Source organism: Mus pahari, chromosome 20 (genome assembly GCF_900095145.1).
Source record: "Mus pahari chromosome 20, PAHARI_EIJ_v1.1, whole genome shotgun sequence".
Lineage (NCBI taxonomy): Eukaryota > Metazoa > Chordata > Mammalia > Rodentia > Muridae > Mus > Mus pahari.
Window position 1 is genome coordinate 10,853,178 of NC_034609.1, and position 14,236 is coordinate 10,867,413.

Sequence of the window (14,236 nt, forward strand, 5' to 3'; positions counted from 1 at the left end):
TCCTCCTCCTCCTCCTCCCATCTTCTTCCTTTATCTACTCTGCCTCCTCTCCCTTATCCTCTTTCCTTGGGAGACAGGGTATTGTTATGTAGCCCAGGCTAGCCTCAAAACTTACAATCCCCCTGCCTCAGCCTCATAAGTATTGTGACTACCTTGCCCAGAATATGTTGTCTTTCCAAGAAAGGCAAGAGTTGGGGAAAGCGCGTGTGTGTGGTAGAGACACCAAAGGTTTTTCAGACTCCACTGTCACTCCCCGTTGACACGGAAGGACTGCAGTCCCCAGTGTCCTGTGCAGTTAGGTAAATCTGTGCGACTGAAATCCTGCCATTGGACTTGCAGAGAGCTTGTGTCTCCTTGCTGGGGTTAGCAATAAAGAGTTTTCATGGGGTCCCAAGGCCTTTGAGAAGGAAAAGCAGAGGAGCTGTAACTCCAAATGTGAAGAAACTCTGTCCCCTGTGCTGTGGTCCCTCACTAAACTGTGACTTGAGGGAGAGCAAACTTTTATTGTGTTAAGATCAAACTCCTCCACATTCTAGACATGCATTAGTTCCCAAGACCTAAAAACTGCAATCAGGATTATCACAACAATGGCCCCTGTCCTGGTTGGTTGTTCTTTTTTTATATATTTGGTTGTTTTTTGTTTGTTTGTTTGTTTGGTTGGTTGGTTGGTTGGTTGGTTGGTTGGTTTGGTTTTTTGGTTTTGTTTTGCTGTTCTTTGTCAATGTGACACAAACTAGAGTTATCTGGGAAGAGGATCCTCAGTTGGGACATGCCTCCCTGTCAGGTTGGCAGTCTGAACGCCATCCGACCACACTAGCCATCATGGCTTGTGTTTATAACTGCTATGTCCTCTTGAGAACGACTCTTTTCATCCATATGTGGCGTGGCTCCTGCCTCGTCTTTTCTCGTTTTCACTTGACGCCTTCTTCAGTGGATATGAGAGCAGCTACTCCAGCTTCTTTCCTACTTCCATTTGCTTAATAGACTGGTCTCCATCCCTCAGGCTTCAGCCTAGGGTGTCCTTGACAGTGAGGTGTGTTTCTTGGAGACAACAGATAGCTAAATCTAATTTTCTCAGGGCTGGGGAGGGAGTGATTTTGCTTATTTTCTTACTTATTATTATATATAGATACACTGTAGCTGTCTTCAGACACATCAGAAGAGGGTGGCGAATCTCATCATTACAGATGGTTGTGACCCACCATGTGTTGCTGGGAATTGAACTCAGGACCTCTGGAAGAGCCGTCAGTGCTCTTAACCACTGAGCCATCTCACCAGCCTGTGACTTTGCTTCTTGATGTCACTTTGAGACGGGGTCTCAAGTAGCCAAGGCTAAATAAGGGTGACCTTGAACTAAAGGTCAGAAAGGTCAGAAGATCTTCCTTCCTCTACCTCCCAAATACTAGGATAGTGCCTGTACCTCTGTGCCCATTTGATTCTAATATTTTAAAATTCAATTAGTCAGTCTGACTATTTTAATTGATGAGTTGAGGCCATTTACATTGAAGATTATATTATTAGGGGGTGTTACCAATTGCTGGGGCTTTTGAGGCTGCCTTTTTCTAGTTGTTTGGATTATTGTTGTATTTTCTCTCCTCTATTAACGAGCTCTGGGATTTGTTCGTCTGTGTTTTCAGGATCCTTTGGTGGGGGAATGAGACAGGGTTTCTTTGTGTAGCCCTAACTCACTCTGTAGACTAGGCTGGCTTCAAACTCAGAGATCTGCCTCTGCCTCTTTAAGCTCTGAGCCACACGTGTCCAGCTGATTATTTTTCTTGTGCCATTATGTCTAAGACTGGCTTTCCTCTGCCTTTGCATGTACCTTTCTTTTAAGCATCTTCTGTAGTGTTGACTTCTGTCACGACATACCTTGGTTTCTGCTTGCCCTGACAGATCAGTTTTACAAGATAGCTTTCCTGGACACAGCAATGTTGGTCGGAGGTTGTTTGCCGTGGAGGCTAGAAATACATCATCCCATGTGTTCCCAGCATGGACTGCTGAGGTTTAGGCCTTTGTAGGTGAGCTGGCATTCTCCTCTCACGAGTTGTAGTGCTGCTATCCCTTTGCTTTGTACTTCGATGTCCTATAATGTCCCCCTGAAGTCCTTCTGTGGTTACATTACTTGGGGATTTGACTCTATCTTGAGTCACACTGAAGTCCTTCTGTGGTTATATTATTTGGGGATTTGACTCCATCTTGAGTCACCCTGAAGTCCTTCTGTGGTTACATTATTTGGGGATTTGACTCCATCTTGAGTCACACTGAAGCAAGCCCTTCTGTGATTATATCATTTCGGGGTTTGACAGTCTTCAGTCCAGATGTCCATTTCTTTTTCTTTCTAGATCAAGAGGTCTTTTAACTTGACCTTTTGATGGGATTCCAGAGTTCTTGGTTGTTCTGGTCATGCTCACTCACCATTTCTTTCCTTGTTGGTCTTAAGTGCAGAATCCTTGCCCTCCATCTCTGATGCCTCTTTCCTGCTTTGTCATGTGTCTGCTGGCAACCCTTTTGGTTTCTAATTTTGTTTTCTTGATGAATTTCTCTTCCTTATTAGTAACCTTTTCACCCATACTGCTGATTTTCTCGGGCAATTTCTCTTTCTCTCTTTTTCCCCTTCTATGCCCCAGCTTGACTTCATCAGCTTGTTTGTGTCCTCTGTCATTATTTTTACTAGGAAACTTTTAAACGTTTCCCACTGGCCTTCTTTTTTTTTAACCTGTTTTCCTATCTTCAGAGGCACCAGTGGAAGAATTCTGACCTCTGGTGACACAGTCCCAGGCATTATCACCTTATCTCTTCTGTGTCTGTGGTGACATTTGCATACCTGTAGGTTTGGAGAACTCTTCTGATTGTATTTGTGGATCTTCATATGGAACAGCTTTTTTTTTTCTTTTTCTTTCATTTTAGGTTAGCAAACACGTAGTACATTTCACCGTGGCGTCTGTGAAGATGGTGCATGTCCTTACCATTTATCTCCCTCCCACATTGGCTCCCCTGTGCCCAGTCCCCTAATTCAGCAGTCAACCATTGAGGGCTGCAACCCCAATGACAGTTTTCTTTCCCCTGCCACCACTAGGAAGCCCTGTAGCCAGAACTGTGTAGTAGTAGTTTGCATTTCATGGGTCCCCAGCCTTCTCTTTGTACTTTCCAGAGATCCTGTCATGACTTCATGGGTGTCTGGCGTTCCTCTCTCCGTCTCCTGCTGTAATAGACAACACTTGTTCTTGTTCTGACCCTTCTTTTCCACGGGGTCGCTCCAGCAATGGCAGCTTCTAGTCCACTACCTTGCTCGGAAGTTGTGACTTACACGATTTCTACGGTATGTCAGAAGTCTGAAGCTACATGACTCCACTAATCAAGTTTTCACAAGCTGGGCTACCCACACATAAGAATCGATACATAAATGTGAGCTTTTAAAGTTAGTTTTTATGAGCTGGGGAGGAGGGTGGATGGGTGTGACTGCAAATCACATACTGGCCAAGGCTTGCAAAACAAGACTCTATCTCAACAGTCAGATATATGTAGAGGAGTAATCTCCTATAGCCATAGATCAGTGTGCCTCTCAACTCTCATTAGGGAAGCTTCTCGGTGCTGTAAATGGCAATTAGCACAGAGACCCTCACCTGGCCACTGTACAGCAAACGAGGGACTGTGGGGTGCTTAGCCCAACGTGGGACATACTTACCACAGCCTTCCACACAGAACTTGAGGATCTTCATGGAAGAGACTGTAGAAAGATTCTGAAGGCCAGAGGTGGTGGATAGCATAAGAGAAAGTGTTTTCTGGGCATGACAGGGCAGTTGCATATATGTGCTCATGGCAATTGTGGCTGCATGCACAGGACCTGCCTAAACCCAAGCCAGACGGAATCCCAGTGTGGAGAAGGGGGAAGGTGAGAGGAACCCCATTGGAAACCCCATCACCAGCTGAGAAGACATTAGCATTCAGTAGCTACTGGGAGAGAAAGGGTTTTAACAAGTGAGGTGACCTCTAGTGGAGCAACTACAGAGCCAGGCCCTACTCCCAAGACTCATTGAACAATATAAGCTGAACTTGATGGGATTTCAAAAAGGGTTTGGGGGGAAGGGGAGAAGAAAACTCAAAGCTTCGTGTGGGGGGGGGGGCTTTGGGAGGAGTGGGGGATGGGGAGCATCTGTGGAGGCCAGAGGAGGGCATCAGCTTCTCTGGAACGGCAGATGCAGACGATGGTGAGTTACCATGTGCTGGAATCCGAATCAAAACTGGAGCAGCCACTGTCCCTAAGCCGTCTCTCTAGCCCTAGTTGGATTCTTTTTAAAATCTGGAATGTTTGTGTATGGAGAATGAGATAGGTTGGAAATGAAGAACAACTCTGTGCACAGAACTGGCTCATGCCTCTTCTGTGCCTCACACCTGCAAGTCTGAAGGTTAGTCACTTGCTTTATTTTATCTTGCAGTGCTGGGGATACAAACCAGGGCCTTGCACAGGCTGAGCAATGCTCAAATGCTGAGCTGCACCCCTAGATCTTTTTCTTAACTCTCTGAGACTCTTAAGTCTCACTAAGGTCTCCCCATGATGTATAGTCTGACTTTGAGCTCACTCTGTAGCCAAGGCTAGACCTTCCTGCCTCAGCCTCCTTAGTAACTGGGGCCATGGGCTTGTGCCACCGTGCACAGGCATCTGCAGATAGTTTTCATGCGTATTTTTACTGTACCTGTGTCTTGGCTACAGTCTGTCACATGAGGTCAAGTGAGATTTGTCACATGAGGTCAAGTGTGAGATTTTTTTTTTCCCTTTGCAGTACGGCAACCAGTATTCAAAAGATTTGGGATTTGGGAACTTTTCAGATTTGGGATTTTCAACTTACGATTAGACATATAATATGTACATGAAAATATGAGCAAGATTGGGATTTGAGGCCTACAAGTGATTTTTGTATACGTTCTGTATATATATATATATATATATATATATATATATATATGTATTTTTTTTTCCTAAATTGAACCCATTTAGCAAGAAATAAAGCATATAAAGTCATACAGAGCTGGAGGGGTTGCTCAGCAGTGAAAGGCTTACCTAACCTTGCACAAGGCCCTGGGCTCATCCCCAGTATGATGAATATGTAATGTGCATCTTCCTTCTCCTCCCCTCTCCCTCTCCATTCCCCCACCACACACACACACACACACACACAGAGTAATATATCTTTCAAGGGCCCAAATACTAGAAATAAAGCTCCTGATTCTACCATCCTTTTACCAACATCTCCCCTCTCAATTCCAAAGCAGCCCAGGACCTCCCGTCTGGGCAGGGCCGTGAGGCGGGGAGACCGGGTAGCAGGGACCCATCCACTCACTTGCTCATGCAATCGTCCTTTTTGTCGTAGGCGTGGATGACACCCAGACCCTGCATGGAGGAGGTGATGTGAGAGAACCAAGGTGACCTGCTGATGTTCTCCACCTGCTTGAGCTCCTGGACTCCTCGATGGAAAATGCTGTAGGGGAGGGGGGAGTGAGAGGACCCCAGAGAGTCATCAAATATAGTCTCGGAGAGCTCTCCCTCAGCACAGGCTGGCCAGCCACACCTTCCACGTGGCAGTTCTGTCAAAGTTAGTGTGATAACTGGAAGGGAGGAGCCCGCATTCCTCTCCAGGATGTCCTGTGTGGTGTGTGAGGGATGGGCTAACTGAGAAGTTTGAGCACATCATTACTTCATTTGGCTTCAGACCTGAGTGCTTCCCGTAGCAAGAATGACATGCATCACAGTAGACTGTTCTAGACTTTTAAAGACTCAAAGATTTTGCACAGTGGAGCCCATGAACACAAGTCAACCAGTTTTTGGTAACTGTGATGGTTTGTATATGCTTGGCCCAGGGAGTGGCACTATTAGGAGGTGTGGCCTTGTTGGAGTAGGTGTGTCACTGTGGGTGTGGGCTTTAAGACCCTCATCCTAGCTGCCTGGAAGTTATCTTCTGTTTGCCTTTGGAACAAGACATAGTCCTCTCAGCTCCTCCTACACCATGCCTGCCTGGATGTTGCCGTGCTCCCATCTTTATAATAGTGGACTGAACCTGTAAGCCAACCCCAGTTAAAAGTTGTCCTTATAAGAGTGGCCTTGGTCATGGTGTCCGTTCATAGCAGTAAAACCCTAACTAAGACAGTACCCAATGAGAGAAAGAGAAAGAGGGATCTGACCCAGTTGCTAGTTCGCAGCACTCCAAAGGTAATTTTGTACAAACATCATGATGACCTCAGGAACCAAGTTCAAAACTGCACACTCGTGCACCTTGCTGTCTTGCACCTTACATGGAAGCCCCGAGAGCCCTGAAGATAGGAGACCTATGCCCTCGAGCACGTACATTTGCCGGCTCTCCTCCAGATAGCTTCCAGATCCCCAACTAAAATTAACCCACAGAATGGGGAAAGCTCAGAGCTCAGTGAATCCATTGTAAACATATGGATAATTAGGCTAGGGTCCCTTTTTGGTCTCTCCCGTCTTTATAGCAAAGGATTGGGTATGTCAGGGGGACTTCTTTTAAGCCTCTACTAAGACAATCAGTAGCAATGGAGGAGGCGCAACCAAAGTGGTCAAACGGCTAGAGGCACGAGGCATCCACTAGCGGCTCTGACACTCATGGCATGGTTTGTGTTTGTGATGGACGCTCAGAAAACGGTTTTGACTGGCTATCGCAATAAACCCTTGAGTCTGGAAATGTGTGCTTTCCTTGGCGATACCAAGGGTACTGCAGCGAGAACCAACTCTGCTGAATCCCAGGACACTTGTCTTATTTCCCCTGATCACAGCTGCTCCTGTCGGGTGCCCGTGTCAGTCTCCAGCCACAGGATACCCACCCCTCACATATTTGTCATTATCACTGCCTCAGACTTAGTGCATGAGTCTGAGCTGTGACTACTCCACAGCTTCTCCTCTCAGACCACCTTCCTAGGCACAGAGGTCTGCCATCTTCTGTTGCCCTTGGTTGTACCAATCTCCTTGAGAACCAGAAGCCTCCCCTTTGTGAGACCCTGATGACACTGCATAGTAAATGTCCCCAAACCCCCTTTCCTGTCCTCACCATGGCCACTCACGCCTGTCCCTCATCAGCTCTTTCCCAAACTCCAAGTCTCTGCAGTTTGCTTATCATGCCACTGTATCTTTAACTGCGGAGGACCAATCCCCTCCTCCCACCTGTTCTTCTGACACAGGCAAGGCACACATTTCTAAGGCACACATTTTCTAAGAACTTTAGGGGAGAAGGAACAGATTCGTGGCATTCAGGGCTCTCCACCTAGCTTCCTGGCAAAGCTGGAATTCTGGCACAAAACTTTCAGATTTACAGCCCTTTGTTCCCTCTGGTACTCCCCATAATGCCTGATAAGAAATTCCGCTGCCCCTCACCCCCACTTGCACTTCCAGTGTCCCTCCAGATGGGCATGTACACATTCAGGAACTGTCCCCATTCCCCTCCACACATCTCCGTACATGTACCCTCTTTCCTGTCCTCACCATGGCCTTTAGCTGCAGCGAGAGCTGTTTTTCAAAATTCCAAGTGGCTGGAGACCGGCATCCTCAGAGCCCAATGGTTAGGAATGAATCAGCAGACAGATGGCTAGCCTGCTTACTAGTTTCCTGAACCTCCTAATAACTTACCCACCTCCCAGCACTGCCCTGGGACCAAAAAGTGAGACGGATGCCAGGTACTTGCCATAGCACCTGGTGTGTAACCAGTGCCAAGAATCTGGGATTCTCCCATCAGAGAAGAAAGCAGGCATTCACCATCACCTGCCTCCCAGATGATGCATATATTCATTCATATTCTCTCCCCAACTTAGTGTGTTTATGTCATGGGGTAGGGGGATGTTGGTTGGGTATTTCCCATTTTCAAGTTGTCTATGGTCCTACCGTAAAAGAATGAGGAAGATTACAGCCAGGCCAGCCAGCACCACAAGGACAACAGGAAACACAGCAGCCATAATCACCAGTATAAACACCACCATAAAACACTGCTGCAAAAAGTTCTCGGCGTGAAATGGCAGCCTCACATCCAGCTCGTCCATGTCTTTAGAGAAGCGGTTCATTAGCCGGCCTGTGGGAGTTGTGTCAAAGAAGCTCATTGGGCTCCTGACGATCTGGGGGTAGAAGCAGAGTGAACTGAGCCAGTGAGTGGTCCGTGAACTTCTGGCAGGGCAGGAGGTGAGAGAAGGTAGGGCCAGACCTATTTTTCCAAAGCACAAGGCCAGGAGATCAGGTGATCTTTGGAAAATGAGGGCAGTGCCACCACGAGTGAATTCCGGAGATACCCTTCCTATGCATCGGGCTTCCTCTCCAAATCTCAGGTGCCTTCTGGGAGAGGGGAACCTGGTACTCTGAGAGGAGGGAGGGATTTTGAGCCCCAGGCAAACAAAATCTCAGAGGAGGGAGGGATTTTGAGCCTCAGGCAAACAAAATGCCAAATCTACTTGTCTGTCTACTCCACAAAGCCTGGAGCATACTCTGATAAGAGCCCTGGCAACCCATGGCTGCTGCCTGCCGCAGCAACGGAGAGCAACAGCCCATTTCCAGGCCGTCACTAGCTGGGGCTCTTAGAAGCAAGACGTACATCTTCTCTACCATCCTTCCCGCCTAAGAGTCCACGGTGTATCCCCATTGCTCTCTGAAGTTGGCCTTCCTGTATGATACTCAAACAAGTGGAAGACTTGAGAACTAGATGGCAGAATCCGGGAGAGCTGCCCCATCCCCAGAGTCCGGCACAATGTTTGACACAGTATAAGGGCCTGCTTAGCCCTGTGGACTGAGCAGTCCGGGTGCCCGCAGCCCTCTGTGCTTCTACCTTGTTAAATACTCTGTTGTGGAGAGAGGAGGATGCCATCAGTGTAATGTTGGTGAAGGTGAAGCCTTTGATGATGCCAAATATCAGCACAGACACCATGCTTGCTATGTAAACCAACTGGTACATGTGGTGTTTGGTGTCTTGCAGGGTCTGGTCAACATTGCAGGCTGTCTTATTGCTCTGGGATGCACAGAGGACCTGCAACACAACAACAAAAGAAATATCAAGAACAGAATGGTATTGGGAGAAGTGGGGCTATTTCAGATAATCTTTCTGAAGAGAAGATATTAAGAAGGGCACATGGCTGCTAAAAAATGAGTCAGGTAGGACTGGAAAGATGGCGCAGTGGGTGAATTATTTGCCACATGTGCATGAGGACCTGAGTTCAGATCCCTAACTGGCATCTAAAAGCAATGCATGGTGGCCCAGGCCTGTAACCCTAGTATGAGGACTCGGGGGAAGATGGGTAGATCACTGGGACTAGGTGGCTAGCCACCCTCGACAAAACAATGAGCTATAGACACCCTACCTCAAAAAATTAAGGTAGGGAAGAGTAAAGGAAGATGCTCAAAGCCAACCTTCGTCCTTCACACACTCACAGATGGGCAAGTGTCTATATGCATGCATAGAAACAAACACATTTTAAAAGAATAAAATTTAAATTCACATCAACAATGAGTCAGGTAGGTAAAATCAAGTCAGGTCCCTCTGGGACTGTCTGAGCTCCGAGTGCCTCTTCCGCAGAGGAACACCTCAGGAAGCCTGCGGTGATGTTAGGCCAAGAAGACCCAGAAGCAAATGGGACCTCTGGGCTCTAAGCCAAGGCAGAGAATCAGGGACCATCCTCCCACTTGCCAAGCTAACCCAGCAGCAGCCACTATCTAGTGGGATTCAGGGGTCTCTATGTAGGGTGGTCCAGGTCCTCAATCCCCTCCCCTGGCCTGTCTCCAAAGGCCAAATGTGGGGGTGCTGCTGCCCTGCTCTGGAGTCTCTGGAAGGAAAGAGGGAGCCTAGCAAACCCAAGGGGCTTCATCCCTCCCAGTGAGGGGACACAACATCACCAGCATTTCTAGAGAGAGGCCATCTTCCCCCTGTTGTCGAGAAATTGACAGTTTCATTTTTCTCTGGGCTGTGTGCTAAAAAGTCAAGGATGCCTTTGGGGAGCAAACAAACATGTTTCTTCTAAATGCCATTCTGCTGATTACAGTAATGGGGGAAATGTAAACCAGAGGTTGCTGATGGATGAGCGCCTGCAGAGGCAAAAGCATCCCTGGGGGGGGCTTAGTTGATGAAAGGCTCCTCTTGCAGAGCAGGCTTTGCAGTGCTGTCGCTGGTACCCACAGCATCCTGGGTCAGGAATAATCACAGGGACACAGCACTGTCACTGCGTGTTCAGTGGCCTGTTGAGGAAGCCCAGAGACCAAGGGATGGCTCCACTTGACCCTACATCCAAGGTCCTCTGAGGAATGGACAAAAATCTCCACAAATGGAAGAATACACATATTTGAAAAACAGATCTCGATTTGTTTGCACAGAGCAGGCATCTCACAGCCCTATGATGTGGGAACAGCTTCAGGAAGCTGTACCCAACAGCCTCTCCCCTCCCCCACACCCATGCATCCTTTCTTTGATGTCATAGCAACAAGGTGGTATCACAGTGTAATCTTGGATGATGAGCAAGCACCCCAACACACACACACACACACACACACACACACACACACATACACACACATACACACACACTCAGCATTCCCTGGAGCTCCAGGACAAGCTTTGAAACCAATGGTCAACAACTGGGGAAGATTCTAGCAAGCTGGAGGGAGAGGAGTGGATTGGTCCTGCCCAGGAAGGGCCCTGTCCAAGACAAAACCCCTGGGAGAAATGGAAGGCCCCCTGCCAGCCTAGAAACACTTCTAAAGGCTGCATCTTTTCAGGTTTCCTCACTATGGCAAGTTGGGAGAGTGTCCCTGTCCTTCCTCAGAGGAAAGTTCAAACTGATACTACCCTACCAGGGATACATGTGAACACACACACACACATTGGAATCATCATTTTTCAGAACCCCCTTTTTAATCTGAAGATGTATGTGTAAACTTTCAGGTGCCTTGCTTATTTAAAACAACAGCAACAACAACAACAAAAAAAAAAAAAAAACACAAGAAAGGATCTCAAGAATTTGAATGATATGGCCCAGAAACTACTCTCAGTGCCTCCCAATGGGACAAGGGGACAAAGGGTGACACTGGGTGTCACTCTCTATTTTAGAACCTCTGTTGAGTTTTGTTCCAAGACATGGACTCAGCGCTGTCAAGAGCAACTCACCTGGGAGCCCCTGTCTAACCAGACCCCCAGCCACCAGGTGCTGAAAGCAGAGCTGCCCATCATCAGGAAGAAGAGACACAAAACCAGGAAGGAGGCCAGGTACCCTGTTGGAGAAATGGGGTTGCAGATGTGAGAGCCAGTGGCCAATTCGCCTACCCTGAGCCCCATCCTTGGGATCCAGGATAGTCAAAGGCTGTAGAGAAAAGATCATATTCATGTGCTAGTAAGGACGCAGGTATGTGTTACCATGCTTGTCAAAAGCAATTCGGTATTTGCTAAAAACAAGTCAAGAGTCCAGTGTGGTGGGACAAGTCTATTGTTCCACATCTGGGAATGTTGATTAGGTAGATCACAAGTTTGAGGCCAGCCTGAGCTACACATTATATTCCATCTCTAAATAAATACCCAAATCCTTAGTCTTGCTGGAAGAGACTTGTACATGCAGAGAGTCTCTTGTGTAATGAGCCGATTGCTGCTATGCTCAGCAATCAGACCATGTGCATTTGTGTGTGTGCACTCGTGTGTGTGCATGCATGTAAGTGTGTGTGTGAATTGTGCCTGAGTGGGATTGTGTACACATTTGTATGTGTGTACGTGTGTGTTTGCATGTGAGTGTATGTGCATTTGTGTGAGTGTGTGTGCATTTGTATGTATGTGTGTGTTAGTGTGTGTGTGCATTCATGTAAGTGTGTGTGCATACATGTGAGTGTGTGTGTATGTGTGTGTGTGTGTGTGTGTGTGTGTGTGTGTACCACCAATGGCTTCTGGCTGCTGCCCACTCAGCTCCAATAAAACAGAACCTGACAGCTTTAATGGAGATAAAAAATGACTCCATTTAAAGGGCTGTTATTATCAGACTTTAGGTTTTAGGGGGAAATGAAAGCACTGATAAGCAGCCCTAGCATACGCATAAAACGAGTAATTGGTGACGGAATCATAAAAGCACGAACCCAACAGTTTAAAAACAGATTTTTAAAATGCAAATTAAATCAAGAAGCCTGATGTTTTATACTAAACCTCCAGAAGCTTTAAAATACATGTGATATGTTTTCCAGGTCACGATTCCTTCTTGGGGGGATTCCATCTGGATGAGCTGGTGCTCGGGAACTGCAGAGACAAACGGAAGGAAGGCCATGAACCTCGTGGCCAGCTGAGGGAACACAGTGGGGCCAGCATGTCCCCTTTGCACCCTCCCCTCCCCTGCTAAGGTCCTTGGCCTATTTTCCCACACACTTTCAATGTTCTAATATACCTTGCTCATTTGATATTATTTGATCCTCCTTACTGCCCTGAGGGCCGTGTGACTTGGAGCCTACATGCTTAGCCCTGGGAATCTAGGGCTGTGCTGGCTCCCAGAACTGAATGTCAAGCAGAAGACACAGAGGAGTATACAGTGTGTCTATATCTTTTGAGAACTCCTAGTTCAAGTTGGGCTCTGTGCACTGCTGTAACAGGACAGGTAAATGGGGAGGCTTTGTCCATGGTCTCTTTTCTACCTCACAGATACCTGATGGACAAAACCCCATCATGCTGTGCCCGGGAGCCTGCAAGTGTCTTTGGGATGCCCCACTCACTTCTAGGCTATAAAATGAGCGTAAGGTGGCATATGAGAGCAACCCAGGACACAAATGGTAACAGTCCTTTCAGTCAACCCAGGTGTCTTGGTCAGGGTTTCTATTCCTGTACAAACATCATGACCAAGAAGCAGTTTGGGGAGGAAAGGGTTTATTTGGCTTACATTTCCATACTGCTATTGATCACCAAAGGATGCAGGACTGGAACTCAAGCAGGTCAGAGAGCAGGAGCTGATGCAGAAGCCATGGAGGGATGTTCTTTACTGGCTTGCTTTCCCTGGCTTGCTCAGCCTGCTTTCTTAAGGAATCCAAGACTACCAGCCCAGAGATGGTCTCACCCACAAGGGGCCCTCCCCCTTGATCACTAATTGAGAAAATGCCCCACAGATGGATCTCATGGAGGCATTTCCCCAACTAAAGCTCCTTTCTCTGTGATAACTCCAGCTGTGTCAAGTTGACACAAAGCTAGCCGGTACACCAGGGGAGTAACTGGCAGCCTTTGGGCTTTTACTGGGTTTGAGAAAATACTTCAGCAGAGGGTGCTGAGGAGGGCTGCCATGCCTTCAGTGTGTGCCTTGCCCCTTCAGCACCATGCCAGGCACTTCTCAGTCCAGCGGCTAACCTTGGGAGACAGGGGCTGTCTCCAGGGATGTTTCACAGTCTCCTTCCTTGTCCAGAGAAGGGTGGGTGGTGAGCAACATGAGGAACAGCAGTCTCCTTCCCCGCCACCCCTCCTATGGCCTCTGACAAGATGTCAGATGCTGAGCAGCCTGGAGTTCTCCCCAGCAAAGGCTGCAAGAGGTATCTCAGTGATTGCCTTTGGCCCAGCGAAGCTTACAGGCCATAAAAATAGGTTGTCTTTCCAAATGTGCATATCCCACAAGCAGCATTAGCAGTGACAGATAAGAGTCCAGTGACTCGAGACTTTCTTCTTCATATTTTAACATTCTGAAATCCAGATGTGCCTTCCACTTGATATATAAAATGAAGAGAGCTTTAAAGATGATTGTTGACTTCAGTGTGCGGCTGTGTACACTTCGCTTTGATTACTCATTTTCTTCCTCTGATTCAGAAACAGTATATGCCTTGGTCATTCAGGCAAACCTCAAACGCATGATCTTGCCTCTGCCTCCCTTATTCGGGATTGCAGGTATATGCCACCACACCTAACAAAAGTGAATGAGTGGTGTGTGTGTGTGTGCGTGTGTGTGTGTGTGTGTGTGTGTGTGTGTTTCTTGCTACATATTACTGACGGTCAGACCTCTTGCAGGAAGCCACCCCATTGCGATCCCTGTCCCTAAACAGGCTGAGGCCCAGAGTTTGTGTCCTAAGGACAAGAGAATAGCAACCGTCTAAGGAAAATAGGGTATCCTCAGCAGCTGGCCCTGGTCAATTTCACTCTCATTTCTCCCTCCTATTCCCCAAAATGTTCTCATAACCTCACCTTTAAGCCCTCCTCTCTCTCTCTCTCTCTCTCTCTCTCTCTCTCTCCCTCTCTCTCTCTCTCTCTCTCATCTCATCATG

The 14,236-nt window shown here is 47.5% G+C and overlaps 1 protein-coding gene across 2 annotated transcripts in view; it reads right to left on the minus strand.

Moving 5' to 3' along the window:
• Positions 1-14,236, minus strand: part of Abcc12 (ATP binding cassette subfamily C member 12) — a 73,343-nt gene that overhangs the window by 14,860 nt on the left and 44,247 nt on the right. For both annotated transcript variants that reach the window (XM_021220392.2, XM_021220393.2), the window contains 5 exons: positions 12,156-12,245; positions 11,139-11,242; positions 8,814-9,011; positions 7,886-8,112; positions 5,340-5,477 (listed from right to left, as the gene is read on the minus strand). In XM_021220392.2, the coding sequence (XP_021076051.1) occupies positions 5,340-5,477; positions 7,886-8,112; positions 8,814-9,011; positions 11,139-11,242; positions 12,156-12,245 (757 nt within the window). The remainder of the gene's footprint in view (positions 1-5,339; positions 5,478-7,885; positions 8,113-8,813; positions 9,012-11,138; positions 11,243-12,155; positions 12,246-14,236) is intronic.